This window comes from Python bivittatus, unplaced genomic scaffold (assembly GCF_059951505.1).
Source record: "Python bivittatus isolate LINGU-HERP-01145 unplaced genomic scaffold, Pbiv_v1 ctg000020_np1212, whole genome shotgun sequence".
NCBI classification, from domain to species: domain Eukaryota; kingdom Metazoa; phylum Chordata; class Lepidosauria; order Squamata; family Pythonidae; genus Python; species Python bivittatus.
Window position 1 is genome coordinate 79406191 of NW_028277030.1, and position 25900 is coordinate 79432090.

At 37.7% G+C, this 25900-nt stretch overlaps 1 protein-coding gene across 2 annotated transcripts in view; it reads left to right on the top strand.

The window, feature by feature from the left end:
- The window catches only part of TIAM2 (TIAM Rac1 associated GEF 2), a 164067-nt gene that overhangs the window by 94342 nt on the left and 43825 nt on the right, over window positions 1–25900 (top strand). The window contains exons 9-14 of one of the 2 annotated variants that reach the window (XM_088142292.1): window positions 6042–6113; window positions 12530–12697; window positions 16752–16856; window positions 18448–18526; window positions 20271–20363; window positions 22135–22395. In XM_088142292.1, the coding sequence (XP_087998418.1) occupies window positions 6042–6113; window positions 12530–12697; window positions 16752–16856; window positions 18448–18526; window positions 20271–20363; window positions 22135–22395 (778 nt within the window). The remainder of the gene's footprint in view (window positions 1–6041; window positions 6114–12529; window positions 12698–16751; window positions 16857–18447; window positions 18527–20270; window positions 20364–22134; window positions 22396–25900) is intronic. The other variant, XM_088142299.1, reaches the window with a different exon arrangement.

A 25900-nucleotide genomic window follows, 5' to 3' on the forward strand; every position in this document is an offset into this window, starting at 1 on the left:
GCACCTGGGCCAGACATGATCCACACCTACTGGCTAAAGAAACTAACAGCAGTGCATGAATGCCTAGCAACACAGATGAACCAGCTGCTAGCAGCAGACTGCCACCCAGGCTGGCTAACACAAGGAAAGACAGTGCTGATCATGAAAGACCCTCACAAGGGAACAGCACCATCTAACTACAGGCCAGTAACCTGCCTCCCCACCACATGGAAAGTCCTATCAGGCATCCTAGCTGCCAAGCTACAAGACCATATGGGCCAGTACATGAGCATAGCTCAGATGGGCATTCGGAACAACACGAGAAGCTCAAAACACCAGTTGCTCATAGATAGAGCAGTCACCTGAGACTCAAGGTCTAGGCAGACCAATCTGAGCACAGCCTGGATTGACTACAGGAAAGTCTATGACTCAGTGCCACACACATGGATCTGTGAATGCCTGGTGCTATACAAAGTAAACAGGACACTAAGGACTTCCTCGAGAATTCAATGGGACTGTGGAAGACAACACTGGAAGTCAACTCAAGACGGCTCGCACAAGTGGCCAGCAAGTGCGGCATATACCAAGGTGATGCACTGTCCCCACTGCTGTTCTGCAGAGGCTTAAACCCCCTCAGCCAGATAATCACAAGAACTGGATACAGGTACAACTTCAAGGGTGGAATCACCATCAGCCACCTCCTCTACATGGATGACATCAAGTTGTATGCTAAGAGTGAGCAAGACATTGATTCACTGATCCACCTGACACAGATCTACAATGAGGATATTGGGATGTCATTCGGACTAGAGAATGTGGCCAGATGATAGTAAAGAGAGGGAAGATAGTTAAGATCAATGGGGTGGAACTACCAGTGGGCCATATAGCAGACGTAGAGACCAGCTATAAGTACCTTGGTATCCCACAGTCACATGGGAACCACGATGAGGAGGCAAGGAAGACAGCAACATCCAAATACCACCAAAGGATAAGACAGGTCCTAAAGAGCCAGCTCAATGGGAAGAACAAGATCCACGCAATCAACACGTATACCTGCCAGTCATCACATACCCTGCCAGTATAGTGAACTGCCCAAAGGAGGACATGGAGGCTGCTGATATGAAGACCCAGATGCTTCTCACAATATACAGAGGTTTCCATCCCAAGTCCAACACCCAGACATTGTACACCAGCTATAAAGAGGGTGGGCAGGGTCTGATGAGTGTCAAAGCCACTGTCCTGGATGAAACCCAGAGCATCCAGGAGTACATCACTAAGATGGCACCCAAAGATGAGCTGCTGAGAGAATGCCTGAGGCAGCAGCAGACATGGGAAGAAGTTCAAGCAGAGGAAGTATCATGGCAAGACAAGCCCCTGCATGGGATGTACCATTGACTGATACCTGAGATGGCTGACATTGGGAAATCCTACCAGTGACTGGAAAGGGCTGGACTAAATGACAGCATTGAGGCACTGCTCATAACAGAACAAGAACAGGCACTAAGCACCAGATCCATAGAAGCAGGGGTCTACCACACTAGACCGGACCCAAGGTGCAGACTGTGTAGAGAAGCCTCAGAGACAGTCCAACATATAGTGGCAGGGTGTATGATGCAGGCAGGAACAGCATATACTGAACGGCACAACCAAGTAGCTGGCATTGTGTACAGGAACATCTGCACAGTGTATGGGCTAAACCCTCCCAAATCCAGATGGGAGATTCCACAGAAAGTCATGGGAGAATAACAGAGCTAAGATCCTGTGGGACTTCCAGATCCAGACAGACAGGCAGGTACTGGCCAATCAACCAGACATTATGGTAGTAGACAAGGACCAGAAGACAGCAGTAGTAATAGATGTAGCAGTGCCAAGTGACAGCAATATCAGGAAGAAGGAATATGAGAAGCTGGAGAAGTACCAAGGCCTGAAGGAAGAACTAGAGAGGATGTGGAAAGTAAAGGCCAAAGTGGTCCCAGTGGTGGTAGGAGCACTTGGGGCTGTGACTCCTAAGCTGAGGGAGTGGCTGTGACAGATCCCAGGAGCAACATCAGAGCGCTCTGTCCAGAAGAGTGCAGTGCTAGGAACAGCTAAGATACTACACAGAACCCTCAAACTCCCAGGCTTCTTATAGAGGACCCAAGATTGAGGAAGACACGTACCACCCATAGGGGTGAGAATTTTTATTAAATGTTGAAACTGTTCCATTTTATTGCAGAAACAGAACTGTTCAAGTCACTCATAATTTGAAATTTGAGTTATGAAATGAGAACTATATTTACTTACAAAGATTGTCCAATTTGTTTTGAAATGTAATTAAAAGGGACAGTTTTATTGTCACTGACAGCATATGGTAAGACAAAGCTGTAACTTGTGCTTGGGGAACATAGTCCAACCATATGTACGTCAGCAATGGGGTCAAACCTGATTTACATTTACAAATTCCAACTGAAATACTTGCTTTTCAACAGGAAATCTTTATACATCCTACTTTACTGATGAGAAATGTGAGCCAAATGTACATATATATAAGTCTCAGTCACTGTAATTTCATGTCTTAATCAAGACAGATGATGCAAGTTTTTCAGCTGGGAGATCAGAGTTGCTTCTTACTGCTAGATCCTTCCTTTGATGGAAGGGACCATGAAAGTTTCCTATGTTTTGGGACCATGAAAGTACCAGATGCCATCAAGGCTCTTTTAAGCCAAGTGCATGTCAGGGGTCCCCAATTTTGGGAGGGCAAGTGGCCACTTCTGCACACATTATGCAAATGTTATGGCTCCTCTGGGGGCAGGGGGTTTGCCCATTAGAGGATGTTAACTTGGGAAATCCAGCTTATACTATTTGGATAGATCACCATATTAGTATATTCTTTACTTTCTTTGTTCTGGGAAGCAATGTAAATAGTATTATAGAAACAAACGGTATAAAATTGCCAATAGACAAGTAAGAGAATTTCTCTGTGAATCAAACACATAAAAATTGACTAGTTCATTCTCATTCAAGATAGAAAGGTGGACATATTGTAGTAGACAATTGCATAACCAAAAAGGGTAAGAGTAGCAAAGAAACTGTAGGACATGGCCATTTTGCATGATGTTTATTTAAAAAGTCATGAATACAATGTATCCATTAGAACCATAAGCCCAGCTCCATATCTTAAGATGTTTAGCAAGATACTGAATAGTTGTCAGAAGCTTATCAGGAAATAACAACTGTCATCTTGGGTTGCCTCTCACATGTTTCTTATCAAAAACTTAGTTCTTCAAGCACATGAGAAAAAGTAACTGTAGTGGTCTATAATTAGATCACAATTTTTGTGGAATAATACTGTAAATTAGTAGAAATATGCTGAATATTAACTTAGCTGTCAGTGTTTTACCAGAATAGTGTCAAATCTTGTTTAGTAGCAATAATAGGCATCCCGCCCCACCACAGTTCTCAAAATCAGAGAAGGCAGGATAATGAAGTGAATACGGAGTCCTGATTTTAACTGTTTCCAAATGTGGTTACAGCTTGGAAATCTTACATGTGTGCCTCCAAATGTTAGCCACACAAAACAGCAACTAGCATTGAATGGAACTATATCGTCTTGAAGTGGAGTTTGAAAAACAGGATAGGAAGAGTATTGATGCTTTTGAACTTTGGTGTTGGAGAAGACGCTTGAGCCAAGAAAACAAACCAGCTAAGAAAACGAACAAATGGATCATCAAATGAATCAACCCAGAGTTCTCACTTGAGACATAAATGACAGGCTCAAATTATCCTACTTTGGACATATTATGCGAAAATGTAGCTCTCTAGAGAAGGCTCTGATCCTGGGAAAGGTGGAAGGAAAGAGAAGAAGAATATGATCAGCAAGGTGGATGGACTCAGTTACAGTGGTGATAAGTGCAACATTGGAAGACTTGAAAGACCAGGTTAGGAATAGATTGTCATGGAGAAAATTTATCTACGTGGTCACTAGGAGCTGAAAACAATTTGATGGCACATAATCAACAATTGAAGAAGGGCTTCAATCTTTCTTCTTGAAGGGCTCTTGAACAACTGGGCTCCTGCCTTTATCAATTTATGAAAGTAAAAAATCCTGATCATTTGTTAATCAACAAAAATAGGAGAAATGAATCATGAGAATGAATATGTTTGCTAGCGTGTCATTCCTCAGCTGTGACAAATAGTCAAAATATTGTAGTGCTGTAATATTATTTTTTTTAGAACAGTTCATATAGCGTGTGGCATAACAGGGCATTGGATTGGAATCAAGGAGACACCCATCCAGAAACAGAATAGTTTGAAAGAGTTTAGAGTGTACACTTTCCAGTTGTTCCAAACAGTGGTATGGGTTGATCTGTGTGCCTTATCATAGTTGGGCCAGTGGCTTAGTCCCAAATTCTTTAATGCTGCACTTACATGATTCTCTCTAGAATGAAAATAATGAAGTCATCTACAACATACAGTGTAAGGACTGTAACAGCCACTTTGTAGGACAGACAGGCAGAAGACTAGCAGAGCGCATTTATGAACACCAACTAGCAGTCAGAAAACACAATGAAAACTCCTTAATCTCTCACAACACATGGACAGACTCAACCACAGTTTCAGCTGGGAAACTCTGAACATCCTAGACCAAGCTAAATCCAAAAATGCTAGGTAATTCCTGGAAGCTTGGCATTCAGACAAATCAGCCATCAGTAGTCACATAGAGATAAACCACATTTACACACCATTCAAAAGAGATAATAAGAAAGCTAAGAAGAAAACAAAGACCAGAACACATCCTCTCCAGCAGCCAACACCCAGATAAGCAGGGATTAACACCAGAAAAACAAGCAGAAAACCGTGTCCTAATCAAGGAACTACCAAGGAGAAAACCACACCCCCACCAACACTGGCAGGGCAAGCTACTGTATATAAACAGGGAGCAAACCCCACACTCACTAGCACTGATGATGTTACCTAATCGGGTAATGAAATGCCTGCAAGCAAACAACCAGGCTCAGAGAGCACCAAGGACTCCACAGAAAAATACTGATGAATATCTTCTCTAGGAGTTAGCAGCAGCCAACTAAGCTTGTGTCTTTCAGGATCTTATAATCATTTGATAACAAAAAGTTGTCAGTTGCTGAGTTAGTACTTTAATGGCAATGGCAACCAAAAAAAAGAGCTTATCCTTGTTTGTCTGTTACAAGATTAAAATGGAAAAACAAACTATTTTCTTTTTTCACAGAAACAGGTTTTTTAATTGTTTTAATGCCATACATTTAAGTCTTGGTCTTAATGTACAGGTAGTCCTCGCTTAGCAACTGCCCTGGACAGTGACCGTTGGCAGTTACAACAGTGATGAAAAAGTGTTTGTGACCAATGTCTGTATTTACAATATTTGCACATCAGTAAAGCAGTAAAGGAGAGCTGAAATAAAATTGTAAGCACAGTCAGTTTCACTTAGTGACTGCTTCATTTAGTGACCAGGTTGCCAGTCCTGATTGTGGTCACTAAATGAGGACTACCTGTATTTTTAAATTTACCTTTTACTCTCTGTAGAGGAAGAGAGATAGGGAAGATCCATGTATTCCTAGGCATCACATCCTCCTCCAGCTATGACATGTGTGAAATCTGACTCTGCTATGGGTCAATAAAACAAAAATTAAGCTCCATTTGATTATGTGGTTACTCTGCTAAACAACTGAATCTGGCTTCCCGCGCTGCTTGTATTGTCCTTGCCCCATAGTCCCTTCTGACAATTTTTTGGATAAGGGAAGCTGAAGGGTTTTGAAACCCATTGCAGGAAGAGTCTTATGCAAGGCGCTCCTACCCCACATTTATCTTCCCCCTAGTTAGGCACATATGATGCTACCCCGGTTGTCTCTGGGACAAACGCAGAATTAGGACTGCTTCTTCATGAAACAGCATCTCTCTTTCAGCCAGTACCCAGCACTCGCAGCAGGTAGATATTTTGTAGCGAATCAATTTATACATTTACTTTATTTGGTTTTCTTCCTTTTATGCAAGTGAAACAGTGATACTATGAAATGATGCTTATGTTAATTTATGTTTTCTTTAATTAGATTTTTGACTCAACTGGAGGGCATGGAGTTCCTGGAACACAGCTACCTCAGAATTGCAGTAATTCTGCTGAGGTAATATAATGAAATACAACTAATTTATCTTCCGCTTGCTCAATATATTTGCAACTGTTATAAATATATGACAAACAAGCAGATTGGACTGGGAGTCCTTACTTTATCTGATTCTTAAGGGGAAAAATACTTTATCTTTCCCATACAGGCCCCTGCGGCTGGCTCTTAGATAAATCTTTGCATTTCTTGCAACTCACAGTTTTGTCACACTGATTTGCCCCACAAACATTAACTTGCTAAAGTATTATGGTTTTTCATTTACAGAAACACTTTATGTGAGATTTCTATGCTGGGATAGGAGCATTCACTTGTTTTTATCTCTGTAGACTGAATACCACTCAGCTATATTTAATCAATGAATATGTGATTCATTTAATACAATTAATGAGCTCATATATCCAAAACTACTGGGCAGTAGTTGCAGGTTGCATTCTTTTGTCCAGAAATGGGGCCTTTATAATTATAGTATCTAATTTTCACTCTCAGACAACAAATGTGAAGCATGTATTGTCATTTTTACTTAAAATGGGTTAGTCATAACTGTCTAGAGAACCTTATGTGAGGGCCTTGGCTTTGTAAACCAGGAATAGAGAAGATGATCTATACTGTGGAAATGTTTTCTAGGCCAACTCCTAAGGTCTGGATGATGTTGGATGACACCAAAGCTCCCCAGATCAAGTAAACGATAACTTCTGGTCAGGAGTGACTTCACTGTACTAGAAACACTTACATCGGTGGATACCAACTTCTCCCACTGATCTACATTTCCATTACACTTTCAAAGAGGTGCTAGTTCGAAGAACTTGGAGCCACTTTCTTTAGAATAGTGAATCCTTGGGAAACGCTGACTTCCCAGTAAGGAGAGATTAATAGCTTTGGGAAAGGGGAAGTGGCCTTTCAGACCAGAGCAACTTTTGTCGCTGAAAAACTTTTAATAAGTAAAGGCTTCAATAATATCATAAATCAGTAGTTGGCAATCTTTCTTCTATGATTTCTTGAATTCTCATGCCAAAATCTCTTAAGATTCTGGCATTCTTGTACGAAATTTGGGGGTTTAAAATACCAGTTTTAAAAGTAAAAATTTAAATGAACCGCTTTTAAGAGTGAGCCTTGTTACTTGATGGTACCATGTTACTGATGTAATAAGTTGGCATCTGGTCCATCATTTTATTCTAATCTGACTCCCCTCCCCTCCCCAAACACTATAAGTAACCTTCACACACCTCTGTATCCAGTTCTTTTGTTACATCAAACTACATTTTACCAAAATAAAATAAAAAATAAAATAAAATTACCAGTTGATACTACAAACATTTTTTTAAAAATCTCTCCTTAAAAGTAAAAGTCTTTTAAATAGAAGTCCTCTTTATCTGAAGTTCTAGTACTGTGGGGTTGTTGGATATGATGACATTGCTTTATGCAAGATGGATAAATGTGCATTTAAAATGGTCCCATTGAAAGTATCTCTGCTGTTACATTCTTATTTCCATGGCCCTGCTTCTAAGGCCAGTAGGAAAATACATCCATTGTGAGCATGCCTTGATGTGAAGCTGAATTTGTGGAACTTGCTTCACTGTATTAGCCCCAGTCTTACGTCTACTAGATGAATAAGCTGTGGCATTTCAGCTGTATAAGTGTTTAATGGAATTGAATTGTATATACAGGAGGTGCTGCAGACTCCGTAATACCTCATTCACTTATTCAGAGAAATGATTAATTGTAACTCGCTAAATCACCAAAGCTGGAAACGAGCCTATTCTGTTAGGACGTTTTAAAGAAAAAATAAAGCTCAGATTGTTACAAGGAATTTCCTAATGAGTTTAGTGAAGCACACAGGTTTTCGGAGGTGTTTCATATAAAAATGGTGACAAAGACAGGAAAGTTATAAAGTAAGCAATTGCTTTTCCAGCAACACTGTGGCAAAATATAGTGCACACTACAAACTTGGCATAAATTGCTGGAAAACTGAATGTGTTGTCAGAACTCTGTGGCAATAAATGAATAAAGTATTGTGATATTAGTCACAGAGCAGAAATAACTGAGGAGAAATCTAACCACTTAGTTTCGAAGTTGGAAAATATAGAAGGAACAGCCATTTCTTGAACGTAGTCAGCCATTTCTTTTTCTTTTAAAAATTGTATGGGATTTTTTCCATCATATATTTTTTTTAAGTGTTTATAATCTTGGCAAACCTAAAACCATTTGTGCAGATGTATTATGAATGTTAGGCAAGGAAAATGGACTTAGGCAAACCTTCTATTGCATTTCACTAAATCTTCATATCTAGTTATTGCAAAGATTAAATCAATTTGAAGATGGGAACAAACGTACTTCTAAAGTGTAAAGCTATTAGACATATGTTAATATGCATATTAAGTAACTGGGACAGGAAGGCCTGGCGCAATATGGTTCATGGGGTCACGAAGAGTCGGACACGACTTAACGACTGAACAACAACAAAGTACTATTTTATTTTTTTATTCGTTAAAATATATCCTGCCCTTGCTTTTTATACCTATACCGCAAATAAGGACTACGAAATATTCTTTTTATAGGCAATCTTTTTCCTATATTTCTATTTACATTAGACTTCCTTTTTGAAGATTTCCAGCAGAGTGGAAATAAGTATTTTTTCATACTTGAAAATGTGATCTTTGTTAATGATTCTGCATAGATTGCCTCTGTGGAAGAGGATCTTTAGGAAGGCTTGTTGCCTTGCGCTCATAGAAGAAAGATGGGATTCAAATATAACAAATAAATAAACCTTTTGGACATTAAAATAATAAAGCTTAATTGAAATGCTTTGAACATAAATATCTTTGCTGCTGTGAAAAAGAATGAGTTGGGGGTTCAAGGAAAAGTGACACTCCTGCCACACTTTAGAATGCATATCTCTCCACTAATTGTGAAAACGATATTTCGTCACAACTACTGCCTAACAATACGTAGTATGAAGCTGATCCCTGATGAAAAAGAGTGCTGGGGTCTGTTTTTATAGATAGCTTTTGCCTTATGTCTTTTGATATAGAAACATTTTCTAGTCTTCTTTCAGTGATTGTGGTCTAAATGTTGAAGTTTTGACACAGGTTACTGATTTTTTAATATGAAGGACATAAGAAAATTTGCATTCATAAATAAGGTTTTGACAAATATTGCTGACTTTTTAATACGAGGGAAATAAAAGAAATTCATGTGAGTGTAGCATAACTTCATAGTACCCTACATCTCTGTAGAAGTGATACTGAGTTACATTGCCCTCTGTTGATGAAAGTGCTGAATAAAATTTTAACCTAATGTTTATTGAATCAGTTATAAGTTTATTTCTCTGTGTGTGTGTTTGTGTGTACATATATACACATAAACACACACATGAATAATAAATGTCATTTTGAGAGCAAAGGCCTATGAGAATAATTCTGAGAAACTGAAACCCAGTTAACAGTAGCAATTTCTTCATTGTAATTGTTTGCTTATTTAAAGTGTAAGTAGAATTAGGCTGGAGATTAAAATACTAATTCTCCTCACCTGGTTGGGAGAGGAATCCCAAATATAAAAACGAAAAGGAGCTGCTAACTTCATTTTCAGGTTAACATGTAGTTGAGCCCTCCATTTTACTGAAACTATTGTAACTTCAGTTCCTAATTCGATCGTTTTTAAAAGATTTCTCTTGATGTATCCTCTGGCTCTTAAGAATTCATGATATGAAGAATGGTGAAGCCGCGGGACTGGATGATATTCGTGTTGAACAAATAAAAAATTTCAGAGATTTTGCCAAACAGTGGTTGTTATTACTTTTTAATGCATGCGTAGCCTCAAATTGTATTCCAAAGACTTGGAGGAAAGCCTGGGTTATTGCAGTTTTGAAACCCGGAAAAGAACCGAATGACCCAAAGAATTTTTGCCCAATTTCCCTCCTTTGCCATCCTTTCAAACTCTATGAGAGAGTTCTATTAAATAGGATGTTTCCTGTTATTGAACCAACTCTTATTCCCCAACAAGCTGGTTTCCGGCCAGGGAAGTCCTGCACAGGCCAGATACTTAAACTCGTTCAGCATATAGAGGATGGCTTTCAATTAGGTCTAATTATGGGAGCTCTTTTCGTGGATTTATCTGGGGCCTGTGACACAGTTAATCACAGGAAACTTCTCTTGAAATTATATCACACATGAACTTGCTCTTACTAAATGTATCGAGGCAATACTTGAAAATCGACGATTTTTCATCGACTTCCAGGGAAAAAAGAGCTGGTGGAGAGCCCAGTAACATGGCCTTCCTCTGGAGAGTGTTCTTGCCCCCCTGTTATTTAATATATATACCAATGATCAGCCTGTTGGTCCTGATACATTGTCTTTCATCTGTGCTGATGATTTGGTACTTACTGCTCAGGGAACTAACTTTGAGGAGGTGGAAGTTAGGCTTACTGTGGCTCTTAAGAATATGTCAGAATACTATAACGAGAATGGACTAAAACCTAATCCATCAAAAAGTAATGTCTCTGCATTCCATCTCAAAAACAGGCAGGCCAGATGTAGGCTTGATATTATCTGGGATGGAGTGAGTCTGCCATATTGTGAGACATCATGTTACCTTGGCGTTACATTGGACCAAACATTAACTTTTAAAAGATACTGTTGCAACTTAAAGCAAAAGATCTCCACCTGTAATAATCTCAGAAAGTTGGCTGAAACTATCTGGGGTGCCCACCCCATTACTTTACAAATGGCTGCCCTTGCATTGCGTTACTCGGCAACAGAGTACGCCTGCCCCATTTTGGGCCAGTCTGTGCACTCTATACGCGTGGATAGGGTGCTTAGTGATACATGTCGCATTGTCACTGGATGTCTGCGCCCCACTCCACTTGATAAATTGTATATCTTGGCGGGAATAGCCCCACCAGGTGTTAGAAGGAATGGGGCACAAGATGTGGAATATGGAAAGGTGTTACATGATCCGGCACACCCATTATTTGGCCAAGTACCTCCTACAAAAAGATTGAAATCAAGAAGGAGCTTTTTAGACTGCGCCGAGGAGATTGTTACCACACAGAACGATTAAAAAGATGGAAATCTCAAGCAAAACATCTTTATGATTGGATAGAGCTGCTTGAGGAGTTGCCTGGAGGTTCAGAGGAGGAGTGGATGGTTTGTAGATGTTTAAACAGACTGTGCACTGGTTTGGCTAGAACTAAAGACCATATGGAAAGATGGGGGTTTCTCCCTGAGGACAAAGATATTTACTGTGAATGTGGCACTATTCAAACAACTATCCATCTTTTACAGTGTCCCTTGGGACCGACATGCACATAGAATGACTTGCTGGTCAGAAATACTTTTGCCATCAATGTGGCCCGGAATTGGGCAAAAATTATATAAATCTATATTTTTATTAAAGTTTTTAATTTTTTAAATTTAGATTAATTTCCCCTTTTCAAGTTCCTGCATTTCTGACATGAGACAAGATGAGATGTATCCTGTTTTCTTTTTTGGTTTTTAAATACATGGTGGTATCTGAATGATCTTCCAGTTGCCTAGGACATTTTCTTGTGGATCCTCTGTTTTGTGATCAGGTACCTAGGTGGAAGCAGCAACTGATACCTTTCTTTCATAAATTAATTGTTGCATTTCAGCTCTGTTGCTTGTATTGCAAAATTTTTAAAAGCCTGCCAATTTGAAATTCATAAAATTGCTGACAACGTTCTGACATCCAAGAAACTCTCATAAAAGTTAAAACACTGAACCACAGCATTCAGCTTTAGAGAGAAAGGGTAGTTTAGGAAAAGATATGAAATTGTGGGTATGACTGGAGCATTAGAGATATTTTTATATATTCTAACATATAAAGGTGCTTTTCAAAATGTGTGCTCTGATTTTTCTTCGAAGATTATATTTTACTCTTCATGTTTACCTCTGCTTGCAGATTGATTATATTTGTAGTCTGTCAGCTAAAGAGAAATTCTCTATGTGGCTTACATAAGAGAGTACAGTTACATCTAGAGTAAACACAAAATCAAATGTAGCAGTCAGTAGAATTAACATTCTCTAAATTCTTCCATTTCCACTAAAATGTCATGTTTGTGAATGATTTTTTAAGAAAAAGAGGTAGAGGAGGGATGTGATGTTTGGGAGGGATATCAACCAAAGCTACAGTTTTTTTCATTCCATTCCATCCTATTATAGGTCTTCATTTTTATTTAAAAATTGATTGAAAGCATTCTAGAATATTGATGTAAAAATATTGACATGAAAGGCTGCTACATACACTTTGTTTTCAGCTATCTTTTTACCAAATGTATAGGTAATTTAAAAATAAAGTCATGATCTGAGATGTGATTTTTAATATTTTATTAGGCAAGTAGACCCTTTGTTCTTTTTCTTTTTTAATTATTTATTAAATTGTTGTATGTTCTTTTCTCTCAGCAGAAAGTAGATGAATTTCTAAATGTTTACTACTCAGCTCCAGAAAATGCTTCAAAAGAAAATATCTGGGACATCCAGTCATTGGTTCGGTACCCTGATGGCCAAGGAATAATGTTAACCCTCAAGCCAAATCACAAAATAAATGATGTGTTGATCCTGGCTTGCAAGGTACATCTTAATATTATCATTTAACTATACTCTTAGATCTTGAAAGCTCAGTAATCTTAAATCTCTCTGTCTCCTGTCTCTAAAATTATTTACCTTTAATAGACAAGCCAGCAAACAAAATATGAGTAATTTAAAATCCAAGAATCTTGAAAAAGTATTTAGTAACTAACTGATTTAGAAAATAAAGCCATCTTGTCTCCCTTTCTCCAAAATCTGTTTTAAAGTTTCATATTAGATGACTGCTTACTTTGGATGGTAAGGAAGCAATATAATCAATGTATTTTTCTGGATAAAACATGGAAATGCAGTGACAAACTTAATGCCCTAAGTCCAATTATACAAATAAGCAGATTTGCTGTTAGTAGCAGAAAGTAACCCAGATGCCTATTTTATTGAGCAAAAGGAAACTGCTGAACTGAAATTGGATGTATTTAAGTCCAAATTCAATGTAATTAAGTTGATTTTGTTTTTAGTAACACCTGTCTGTACTTAGCTGTAGGTTTGTGGAGGAAGGGATATTGGTGTTAGTAATCTTACAGATCTGCTTTAGTTACACTTAATAGGATTGGGCCGCTCTGTGTTTTGCAATCCTGTTAGAACTAGACAAGAGTATCATGCCATCTTCCCTTATTTCAACTGGAGCTATGTTCACTGGTTTTGATTATATAGAAAATAAAGAAACATTTTATTTAATTAATTAATCCATTCATTCATTCTACTTGGACACCCCATCCAACTCCAGCTGATTCTGGGTGACTCACAGAATAAAAAACAAACAGCAAGATGCAATCCAGATAAAATAAACAACAAATAAAATGGCAGAATCAATCAACAGCAACATACATACACACTGTGGGGCTGCAACTACCCTGTCCTAAAGCCTGGGAGAAGAGCATTAACCTTGCCCCAGGATCCCAGAGATTTTTTTTTTCCCCCTGATAATATTCTAGCTATTAAAACCCAGAGGGGATTTTTAGGTTCAGTTTTTATCACTAGCACTTTCTATTTTGAGAGAAAGAGAAAAGACAGGCAATTGTAAGATATCTTTGGGTGACCACAAGGTGGCAGGAGAGTCCCAAAGACTAGTGGGAAAGTTCTGAGAAAGGAAATAGTCTTAAAAAAGATTATCTATAATTGTTTGTATAATGTACCTTAGTAAAGGCACTGTTTGCCTTTAACCACGATGTTAACTATATAATGACTCTATTGGGTTGTAATATAAATAAAAATTATAAACAAAAGCTAATTTTATTCATTTTTTGCATATATTTCTTCACTGTATCTTTCTTGACTTCTTTTTCAGTTAAAACTTTTTTTCTGTTTTATCTTTTGTTTGATGTTCTTAAAAGAAGTTTCCATTCAAAGTCTCTTAGTGCTGACTCCTTTCCGCTACATCTTCCCTGGTCCTTTTTTCTAAACTTTCAGTGCTTTTCTGGTGAATGTCAGGAATTTTGTCTCCTTAGCTCAATGGTTATGTTTGAAGTTTTGTATTTGTTCGCATTTCCATCTGATGCAGAGTTGGCTAAGAAATGAAAAAAAGGGGGTTAGGTTTCTCATCTATCTGAGACTGTGCAGTAAGTACAGTCAGGGATAATTTCTTTTAGCTGCTGAGTTGCAGTTTGATGTTAGAGTAAGAATATGATTTATTTGCTATTTAGGTTCAACAGACCATTGTTGTATACAGGTAGTCCTCGTTTAGCGACCATAGTTGGGACTGGCAACTTGGTTATTAAGCGAAGCAGTCGCTAAGTGAAACTACGACTGTGCTTACCAACTTACTTCAGCTTTCCTTTGCTTTACAGACCTGCGAAGGTCGTAAATGTAGGCGTTGGTCACAAAGTTACTTTTTCATCACCATCGTAACTGTGAACTGTTACTATCTGAGGCAGTCGCTAAACAAGGACTACCTGTATCAGATTTTTTTCTAAATAGCTCCCTCAAAGAAATACCAGATTACTTGGAAGGATAATCCAAGAAAAAGTTATATAATAAAAGTTATAAAAATAACAACATATCCATTATGGTCTTAATCCTTAGAGGTTTGTAATATTGTATATTCTGCTTGAAAATGAGTATGTGTGGCAACAGTATTAGTTAATGCAGAGGTTATATGCTGAGATATTGTAAGAAAATCCAAATTGTGAGTTTGGGGAAAGCTATTCCTTCCTTCCTTCCTTGGTCTGAAAATGTTACAAATCCTGTAGAAATATGTAATTGAATTCATTGTAGATTAGGTTCAAGTGTTATGATCTTAATCTGAAAACCCATATTTACTGTGTCTGGAAAGGGCCATATGTATACACATTCCCTCTTCCGTTTTCATTATATTTATCAACTGCTGGTGATGATATCTATAAAAACAAAAATAAAAGATACATATCTTTATCTGTGATGTGTGGAGCAGGAAACCAAATCAGAGGATGAAAGTAGTATTGGATCATGGCTTGGAAAATGTTTAGACCACACATTTCTATTAAGGCACCTGAGAGAATAGTATAGAGTATCTGTGCCCAAGCCAGGTGTGCAAAGGATTGAGGTGGGAGGAGGAGGAATGTGTGAACACATGGCTAATTTCCAATCTGATCAGTCATCTCAAACAAGGGAGCAATGAACACATTGGACTGTTGATAGCATAATATTGATATAATAACTGTCATGGTGGCCACAGCCAGATGTCAGACAGGTGAAATCATTTGCTACCATCCCTGATAGCCTCCGGCATGGACTCTACTACCTCAGTGTACCATTTTTTTCCTCCTCTTTTCTGTGGGCCCTCTTCCAAGGAAAGCAGTGGACTATAGCTACCTGTCATGTTCTCTAAGAATGCCTTGAGGTCTGTGTGAAGCCCAGAGACATTTTTGAAAATACAGATTATGTTTTTGGTTTGTGTTTTGCTTTGCAACATGTCAGGCTTCCCATTGTTCAAAATTAAGATATCTTTAAAATATTGAGTGAAGCATGGTCAGAACGTGTTCTATGTATTTGAGAAGTGGGGTTCATTTTATGCTGTTGGGGATCCCATCTTTAGGGTTTTCCAGTAAAAAATCATTGTAATTGCTGCTAGTCTGATTGAAACTCCTGGACATATTCTAGTTTTTCCAGCCACTCTCGCAGGAATCTCACCCAGCTCCAAACTCAGAAATATAGAATTGAACAAAATGTTATGAATAAGAGTCAGGTATGCAGGCATGCAGTCTTGCACGTGAGAAATATTTTAATAAATTCCCTTTTAAAACAATGTAGCCAAATACCTGTATGCAAAAGGAACTTTAAATGAAAAAAGGAGAAAATAGGAAGAAAATTGTAATTGGAGATACGATGCAAGTGTTCTAAACTTCTCAGTGGGGTTCCATTCACTCTCCGTTTCATTGCCCACAAAAAAGCCAAACAAGAAACCAACCACCGTGCTTCTTGGTTGTTGGAGGACTCTTTGAAACAATATGAGAAATGGTAGTGGGAATTTTAAAAATGGCCTTCTTCCTTTCTATTTGCAGAAGGCTTCCATAGAGCAAACCTCCTTCTGTGTGCAGAAGGGAAAGATATTTTGTGCATCAGTATTTACCATAGAATTCAAGCTTAAGTGTTTCACAATTTCAGATGAAATTAAAAATAAAAATGCAGGAAGAGCCAACTCACAGCAAAAACTCCTTTCTTTTGACAGCCTGTATCCATCCATCCATCCATCCATCCATCCATCCATCCATCCATCCATCCATCCATCCATCCATCCAATCATGTGTCTGTTTTATGGAGTAGAATTAAGCCACCTGTGAAATCTGTAGAAATGCTAGTATAAACTGGACAAGATTTAAAGTTTATCTTACCACTTGCTGCTTTTTCTATATAAGAAATAATATTAGAAACTCTTGGTTTCTAAAAGCAGTAGAATTGCACTGATACATATACTTTACAACCTGCATGATTTATTTATGAAGGTGCATATTAGTTATTTAGGAAGTGACCTGTTGAAGGAAGATGTATCTCTATTTCTGTTATGATAAATATTTGTACAAATAGTTTCTAAATTTATATATATTTTCTTTTCATCCTTTAGACTAAACAGATGGAGCCAAGACATTATGGCTTACAACTTAGAAGGCTTATGGATGAAAATACTGAATGCTGCATCCCTGAAATGTATGAATATATTCAAGACCAGGCAAGTGCACAGGATCAAGACATCAGTTCCTTCATCATAATCCTTATTTGAGGGATTATAACCTTTTATTCTTACAGAAAACATGACAAATTTTGCAGAGTTGTGCAGTTGGACAGAACAATAGATAGAATACATTTTATCTGTAAGTTGTCCACCTTAGAATAAAAGACACCTAAGGAGTATAACTTGCCACAGATTGTATAATCTCAAACACCAAGAAATGAAATTCTCCAAACACTTCTTGATTATGAGCAGTCCTCTCATAATCAAAAGGGAATTAGGCACAAATGACGGATCTGTGAGGTGGAGAAAAACATTAGAAGCCTTGTCTTCAGATAAATGGTAGAAATAGCCTTCTATAACCTGGTGACATTCAAATGTGCTGGACTATACCTCTAGTCCTAAAGAGGGTGAGCAAAAGCAAAACTAATATATATCGGCTGAGCTGGATAGATCCGGATGTGTAAAACTTAGCCGTAGCCGAACTCAATGTAAAAGAACAGATTGCTAAAAATTAATTAACGTTGTTTTAGACTAGGCACATCCTTTTTCAGCCTGAAAACCCACTTAGTCTTTATGTGACATTGCAAAGGCTGTGCTGAATTTTTTTTTGGGGGGGGGGATTGCTAAGGGAAGAAAATAAGTGGGATAGTGACCAGAATGAAGTGCATTTTAATTTGAATATAATTAAAACTAAATTAAAATGGGATCATTCCCTAGTTATTTAATATCCTTCCTTTCTGTCACATAAAAAATCAAGAATTCTGTAGCTATTTTAGGAGGAGATCTGTTTTTCATATCCCTGAAGCTTTAGGCTGTGCACCTCTTTATTAAGTTAGGGTGAGGCATACCTCCATTTCTAGATGAGGAGTTCTTACCATTCTCATTCAAATTTACAAGTTTGCTAACAGGCTGGTGATTCTAATGTCTATGGGCTTCGTAACACCTTAATTTGTGGCTGCTCTTTAACATTTAAAAATCAAAAACAGATGTGATAAGGCAGCCACCTTTATTCAGGTATCTGTTGCATTCACAGGTCAAGTCAGTTGAAGGATCTTACTTGTCTAGGCACACCTTCTCCCACCTTCACCTGTACTTGATGCTTGAGAGGTTTTTTTAGTAGCCCCTCCTTGATACTGAAAGTTTGACCAGGCCAGAGAGAAAATTGCTCAAAGGGCTAGAACTGCAGCTAGGTGAGATGAAAGAAAGAGGCAAGACTTTGCATCTGGTCCAAATACAGAATATGGATGGATTCTCCATCATGCTGTCTTTGAGATTTTAAATGATAGTTAGCATAATTTTTATATATTTGTTTGGCTATGACTTTCTATGCCCTACCCCAAAATACTGTATTGTGACTAAAAGAAAATCTAACAAATGAGATATAAAATCGCAGCAGAACTGATGTGATAGTCAAAGGAGTTGGCAATGTTCTGCTCTTTAATGGCATCTGCAAACAGCCTTACAAAGCAGCTGCTTGTTACAAAGCGCTGGTCCTAACAGTGACGCTATGGGGCTTCTTTTCTGAGTGCATTCTGAAATTGTGGATCTATCCTCAGTTCAACTTGAGATGATGTTTTCTCTCCTACAGATATATGATGAAATAGAAATCTTTCCTTTGAGTGTCTACCATGTGCATCTTACTAAGAAAGAGGGTGTAGCCGATTTTGGTGAGTCTGCAGTTTTCAAAACATAGGAGTCATTTTTGTTTTATTTTGGTTCTGTTTGACCCTCTAACTTTTCTCAATAACGTTTTTGTCTATTTTAAGATTACATACTTGTGAGCAACCCTGTTTTGTTGTTTTTATTTTTTTAAAAAAACCAGGCATATGAGGAACTTTATAACCCTTTCTTAATTACTCATTTTTTTCCCCAAGCCATGACAGACTTTATTAAAGATCCTTCAGTGGTTTGATGAAGCAGATCTTTGCTGTGTAGAAATGGGAAAGCACTGATGTAGTCTCCAACACGTTACTCATAATATCTGAACTATGTCAGGCCAGTCTTTTGTTTAAGAGCTGACTGTAGCTCATGGACTAGACAATGAATAGCTGTCTGTAGTACATATGATAATGACTGACTGTCCTTACTTTACAAAGAAATTGCAGGTTCCTATTAATGATGCAAAGGGGCCATTTTGGGGAAGAACTGCAAAAAAAAAAAAAGAACTCTTGCAACTTTTTCAACATACAGACGAAATATGACAAAAGTTGCCATGATGGACAAAACATTTATGTCTCCTCTATAACATGTACTGTAGCATGGTGCACAGAGATCAGTATTTCTGTCACCATCCATTTGGGCTTAAGTCTTCTACAGTAGTGAAGTATTTCAACAAAGAAATGAGGAAACATTTGGCCATATAAAAGGGACCATACAGTACAGTTGCCAGACAGTACAAGTTCTGTTAACCTTTTTGTGTCCCTATGTTAGTGTGGTAGCACAGCACAGGCCAGCCTCAAATATCACACTTTGAGCACTGATCTCTATGGCATGGCATGGCATGGCATGGCATGGCATGGCATGGCATGGCATGGCTGTGAGACTCTTCGGCACCAGTAGATGCCGAGATGCAGCCTGGTATCTTCCTGTTAACTGAAACTGCATCTCCCACAGCTTGTTGCCATTATCTCTGCTGGGTGAGTCTGATAGAAGCTGAAGTCTGAAATGTTTAGTGGCACCAAGTTGTTTCCCCCTGTGTCAATATATCAGGCTGCTAGATGAGGGCTGACATGGAATCAGATTGGATAACAAGTGAGAAACTGAAGTGGAAAGAGAAGGGAGAAGAAAAGCTCAGTTGGTGGGAAATTGGGATATGATTTTTAAAGATGAAATTAACTTAAATGGAATAGAAATTTGAAAGGATAGTCTTGAGGTTGGAAAATTAAATGCTCAGATTATCTGAAAAATAAATTCATTTGGGTGGCAATTAACTGAAGGGGAAGTACTTGTTTTGTTGACTTGGCAAGTCCTGTGTTCTGTTCCCAGCATTGTTAGCAATGATATAGTTTGGCTTTGAAGTTGGGAGTTCTGTTTAGCTATCACAGGTGATAGAAAAGACTTTGATGGAGTGGAGTACATAGGGGCTTTGGATAAATGGAGCTAAAATAAACTATGACAAGAGTGATTTGGTTTGGAAGGTAAGAGAGATGGTGTGTCCGCTATTGAAGATACAAGGCTGCAGCAATGATATTCTGCTGTTAGTAATTATTTTCAAATGGCCTTTATTTTACTTTTATATTATGTAAGCTATACACAGCATTGATGAGATGCAACGTCTTAAATAATATAAAAATATATTATTTCTGTGGAATTGCTATCTAATACTAATTCTGCCTAGCTCATTTTAAGACAGTAGCAGAAACTCTCATTCTTAAAGAAGGCAAATCTGAAATATTTTTTTTTCAATTCCAGGATTTGCAGTCACTGTGCAAGTTGATGAACACCAGCATCTTACCCACATCTTTATAAGTGATGTTCTTCCTGATGGGATAGCTTACAGAGAAGGTTTGTGCTGTCTCTCTCATTTAAATCCTTTTCTAATGACCTACACATGGCCCTAAGGCAAAATAAGGCGCCTAGAGGTACAAGTTATCGACAGCATATAAATATTCAAGGAAGGATGGATGGAATGGATGGATGAATGGAGGGATCTTTTTATCCCTCTCTCTTTTGGGGGAGGGGGGCTGTTTTAAAACAAAACCTTCTTAGTTTCTCAGTACTGACGCAGGATAGTTTTTGTCATACAAGTGGACAACATACCATTATGTGGAACACTGGATTGATTGATTGAATTTATATGTCTGCCATATCACTTGCATGTCAGTCTGGATGGTGTACATAATTAAAAACAAACAGTCACAAAATTCAACCATTAAAACCAATTAAAAACAGTTAAAAACTACAATAACAAAAAGACAAGGGAGAGTGCAGTCTAAATGTATACACAGAACAACCATTCAACAGGCTGCACACTTCCATGGGATCCCCATGCCCAATGGCAAAACCAAGTTTTGAGGGCCTTTCAGAAGGCCAACAAGATTGGGGCCAGTCTCACCTCGGGGGGAATGATGGTCCAAAGGCTGCGTGCCACTGTGGAAAAGGCTCTCTTTCTGCGTCCTGCCAAATGAAGCTCCTTAGCTAATGAGACCCACAGCATGGCCCTCCTGCCATACCTGATGGGATGGGTAGATGTAAATGGCAAGAGGCGGTCCCTCAAATAACCTGGCCCCATGCCATGTAGAGCTTTAAAGGTCAAAACCAGCACCTTGAATTGGATCTGGAAGCAAACTTGCAGCCAGTGCAGCTTGCAGAGCAGAGGTGTAACATATTCAGTCCTTGGAGCGTACATTGCTGCCCATGCCACTGCATTTTGTACCAGCTGAAGCTTCCAGATACTCTTCAAGGGCAGGCCCATGTATAAAAAACTCTTCTCCCCATCCCACCCTCACCCCCACATATGTTTGTTGGGAAGCCATGCTAGAGACTTATTTTCCAAGAATCATACCCTCAGCAAGCAGGTAACTCTGCATTTATTGTATATGAATATGGAAAACATGTTGAGTGAAATGTTATCTCCTTGATGTGGCTGAAATCACCAATTTCAGCAGCTCTATCTACCAAGACATTGAATTAAGTAGGGGTTTCTCTGAGCAAATCAATTGCAGTTTAAGAATATTCAGAGAATTTTGTCTTGCCATGTCATCCTGTTTTTATCCATACATTTTAAATTGCCATTAATTCTGCACAATGAGGATGATATGATCAAATGGCATTTTTAATGCCTGTTGAATCCACTCACTTCTTACATTCCTTTATTGCTAATTGTGCCCATGCTGCCAGGAGTTTTGGCTTCAGCTTATTGTACTCAGACTGGACAAAGTTCTATGCTAAAAGGGAAGGAAAGGCTTTAAGAAAGTAGAATTTTGTCCATATTTCTTTGGGGTACAATTCTAAAAGAAGGATTTAGGCCAGTAGCTTTTTGTCCTGGTTCTTTGCCTAGATTGCTTTATTAAATAAGGGAAAAATTACTTTCCTATGGGGCTTCACAAGAAACATACTATCCCTTTTAACCTCTTTTATAAAAAGCTTTCTTTAGTACGTAAATCTTTTTTTACAAAACATTTGTTGGATTTATTGTTTCATCACAATACATTCCATGAACTTACATGTAGTAAGATGAAAAAAATCACTTTTTTAAACTATTTGTTACAATATGTTTTAATGTCCTCCATTACTGTTGTGTCTATCCAGTCTTTCTGCTTTCTTATGCTCCCAGGCTTGCGTGTTGGCAATGAAATTTTGATTATAAATGGAGAATCTGTATCTGAGCTTGACCTCAGGCAGATGGAACTGCTGTTCTCAGAGAAAAGTGTACAGCTAACACTGACTACAAATCTCAAGAGCACTAAGAGGGCATTATGTACTTCTTTGAAAGATGGTCTCATTTCCAAGGATGGAAGAAAGTTGTTGCCCCCACCTAACCAATCACAACTCTTGGAGGAATTTCTGGATAACTTTAGAATGAATACAGCAAACGGTGAGATGATGCTTGAAGTTTTAAAATGACTTTTTTCCTGTATAAAAAGAGCAGATGCAATGATTTTAATGCCATTTCAATTTCTCCTTTTTCAGTAAACACGGCAACTTTTAGAAGATAATATTAAAACACATTTTTTATTTTTATAAACGACATCTTTACAGCATAAGTATCGTAGCAGTATTAAGCATTTTTTTTAGATGAAAGATCAATTAATTGGTTGATTGATTAAGGATTAGTTTGTTCTTGGATCAGTTTTTTGGAAGATTTTCTAAGATATGGAAAGAACTTCACAGATCTTTTGCTCTCAGAGAAAACATAGAATATAAATTCAAGAAATAAAAATAATACAATAAATTCATGATTTGTTTTCTATAGAACAAAATTAATTCCAATAAATGGGAGGGTGGTATTTATAAACATATGTAAAATATATATGTCACTTTTATACTGCAACTTAGGGAAAAGAAAGCTTAATCTTAAAAGGAGGGTATATATCCAGTTATATAGTTGCTACCAAAAACACTGACTGAGAGCCAGTGTGCTGTAGTGGTTTAGACTGGAAACAGCAAAAATCAGGTTCAAGTCCGCTCAGTTACTGAGTTTATTGGGTGGTGTTGGATCAGTCATTCTCTCTCAGCCCAGTGTGTCTTACAGGGTTGTAGTGTGGTTAATTGAGAGGTAACTCTCATGTATGCTACCTGGAACTTCCAAGGAAAGGCAAGATATAAATGCAATAAATCAGTAAATAAAACAACATGGGAAAACAAGTTAATAGTAGATTGCCAGTTTCTGCTCAACATTACATATTCAAATATTTTAACATATGGCAATACTGAATAACACTGAGTAACATCTCAGTGTTGTGACATTATACATCACTTACATATGGATAAAAATACCTTGCAGTGTCTTTTAATGAGATTTAGTTCATGGAGGGGATGCTGTGAAAATATCCGCTGGGACAATTGGAAGGGAGGCTGCTTAGCACTTCCTTTCCAGCCACTTTTCTATGAAAAATTGCTTTCAAAACCTGTTCTTCTATTAATGTCATAAGTAATGCAAGTAATGGTATTTTTTTCTCCGTTGGTGGAATGTCAGCTTCAGTTGCTGATTGTCTGAACATAATCCATAAGGAAAGGGTTGAGCAGCCTTCTTTCACTGTCCTTCAGGCAAAGTCACATAATTCATGGCTACTTGATGTGTATTTCTGTGTGTGCACATGCTTGTTTTAAAGTCATCAGGTTCTTACATCAGTTAGCACAAGTATCTCTCATGTAAAGTTGCAGTTTACCTTCTATAAGTACAATTGAAATCTCTCTTTTTGGGGCAAGTGATTCATAACACTGATACCACTGAAGCATTTTGCAGTCTAAATTAGGTATGTGATTTTGATAATTTTTCTGCTCAAACTTGAAAATGCTTTCTAGAAACCATTTTGTTTCCCATATAACAGTAGAGCAACTAGTGTAACTCAGACTTCATGGATGGAAGTATAACATCCAGATCACAAGAAGTAATTAACCACGTTCAGGCATTGCTTGAATGTGTGAAGGGCTCATTCACTGGACTAAATGAGTTTGCTCTGGCCTTTCCTCAGTCTTCACACAGCCAAGGAGGACTTCTGAAAGGGAGTGGTACTTACATTGCCTTGAACATAGTTACTCCATACAATTTGGGATCCAATTGTGCTGATAGCAACATTTGAGTTCTTTACATGTTCAGACAAAATCTGATATAGATACAGTATTGATCAGTTCGACCCTTTTGTGGCCAGATTCCAGTGCTGTGTCCAATTCTGTGTAACAGATACCTGCAGTATGCCCAGAACATTTTGGAAACTTAGTCCTTTGAGGAAAGGTTAAATGTATAGAGTACTTAGCTTATAGAAGAGAAGATTTAATAGAAGGAACATTAGCCCTCTTACCCAAAAACTTCTCAGCAGTTTCAACAGGAGGAGGCAAACTCTCTTTCTCTGGAAATATTTAAACAGATGGCTTTCTGACAGGGATGTCATCATTGCAGATTCTTGCACTGAGCAGTGTTAGACTTGGTGGTGTCTAAGCTCCGTTCCAGTCCTAAAATGTAATTATTTTTTTGTAGCGCTAAACATGAAAAATCACTAGAGAAACGTTTTTGGATTAATAATTATAAAGCAGCTTTATTAGGTCATGTTTAAAACAAAAGCTTGATTGCAGGTCTTAGTGTACTATAAGTAGCATCTATCTCATGAGTCTTTGTTCCATTTAAATGAAATTGGACTGTTGGCATATAAAAGTTCCTGCCATAAAGCAAAGATTATGGAGCTAATAAATTATAGTTCATTATTTAGGATTTTCCCTCCGTTTATTAGTTTGACGTTATAGGCAAGCATTACCTGGCATATCTACCATGCTAAGAGCTCTTGCTGTTTAACTAGTGATACTATTCTTTTGTAATACATTTGTAACTTTTATTTATCTCCACATATAGTATTATTATAAACATCAGTATCCTATGTATTTTATATTTGGCTGTTTGATTCAGAGAGCAGCTGAGGCAGACATGTTTATCATGAACTGGAGGCAAGAAGAATGGTTGGGAACGTACAGTATATTTGTGAAAAAGTCACATTTATTAGATTAATTCAGCATATAGAATATGTCTTTACAAATGACTTATAATAGAAACAAGCCCCAAATGGACAAATAATAGAAACACACCCCAAATGGGAGAAACAAAATGGGGTTTGTTTCTCTTTTTGCTGTTCATGTTCTTTCTCAGTTGGTGCCCTATTTAATTTGCAGTGACTTATCATCCTAATTATTACACTCTGACCTATGAAAATCTCTATTAATTTTGATTAATAGTATCCTGATTTCCTATTCCCAGTCTCTAAGACTATATGCTGAGTGGATGAAAATACAAGAATTCCTATTTCTTGATTAGGCCAAAGATATGTCTAGCCTTTGTGTTTCTAGCTATGACCAACCATGTGCTTCTAAGAAGCACAAAAGGCTGTTAAGGCAGTTTTTTTGCATCAGAATCCTGAAAATTTGATGTTGATGTTGTGGAAAAGAGCAGAAATTTACTTTTTGTTTCCAACTTTTTTTTTCAACCATGCAGTAAATTACAAATAGTTTAAAAAAATATTTAGTATTAGAGTTCATGGTGACTGAAAAAGATTGGTTTCTAGCAAATACATGGTTAAGCATAAGCTTATTTCTCTATTCATATGGCAAAGAAATTAATATAACTCTTAAAATTTTTGTTTGTTTGTGATACAGATCATTAGTGAAGGATGCAAGAGGGAGGAGGGTTCAGAATATGGATAAACCATTTCTTGGTATGTCAAGAGTGGATCTTGGGAAAAAGGGACATGGAAGAAAAGGAAAGAAATGAAAAAAAAACTAGAGGACATGGAAGAAAAGAAAAGATGTGAAAGAAACTGGAGTGAAACTAGAATAACAGAAGAATACAAAAGTGTATGAAAATATATTAAATAATAGATTAAAAATTGATGAAA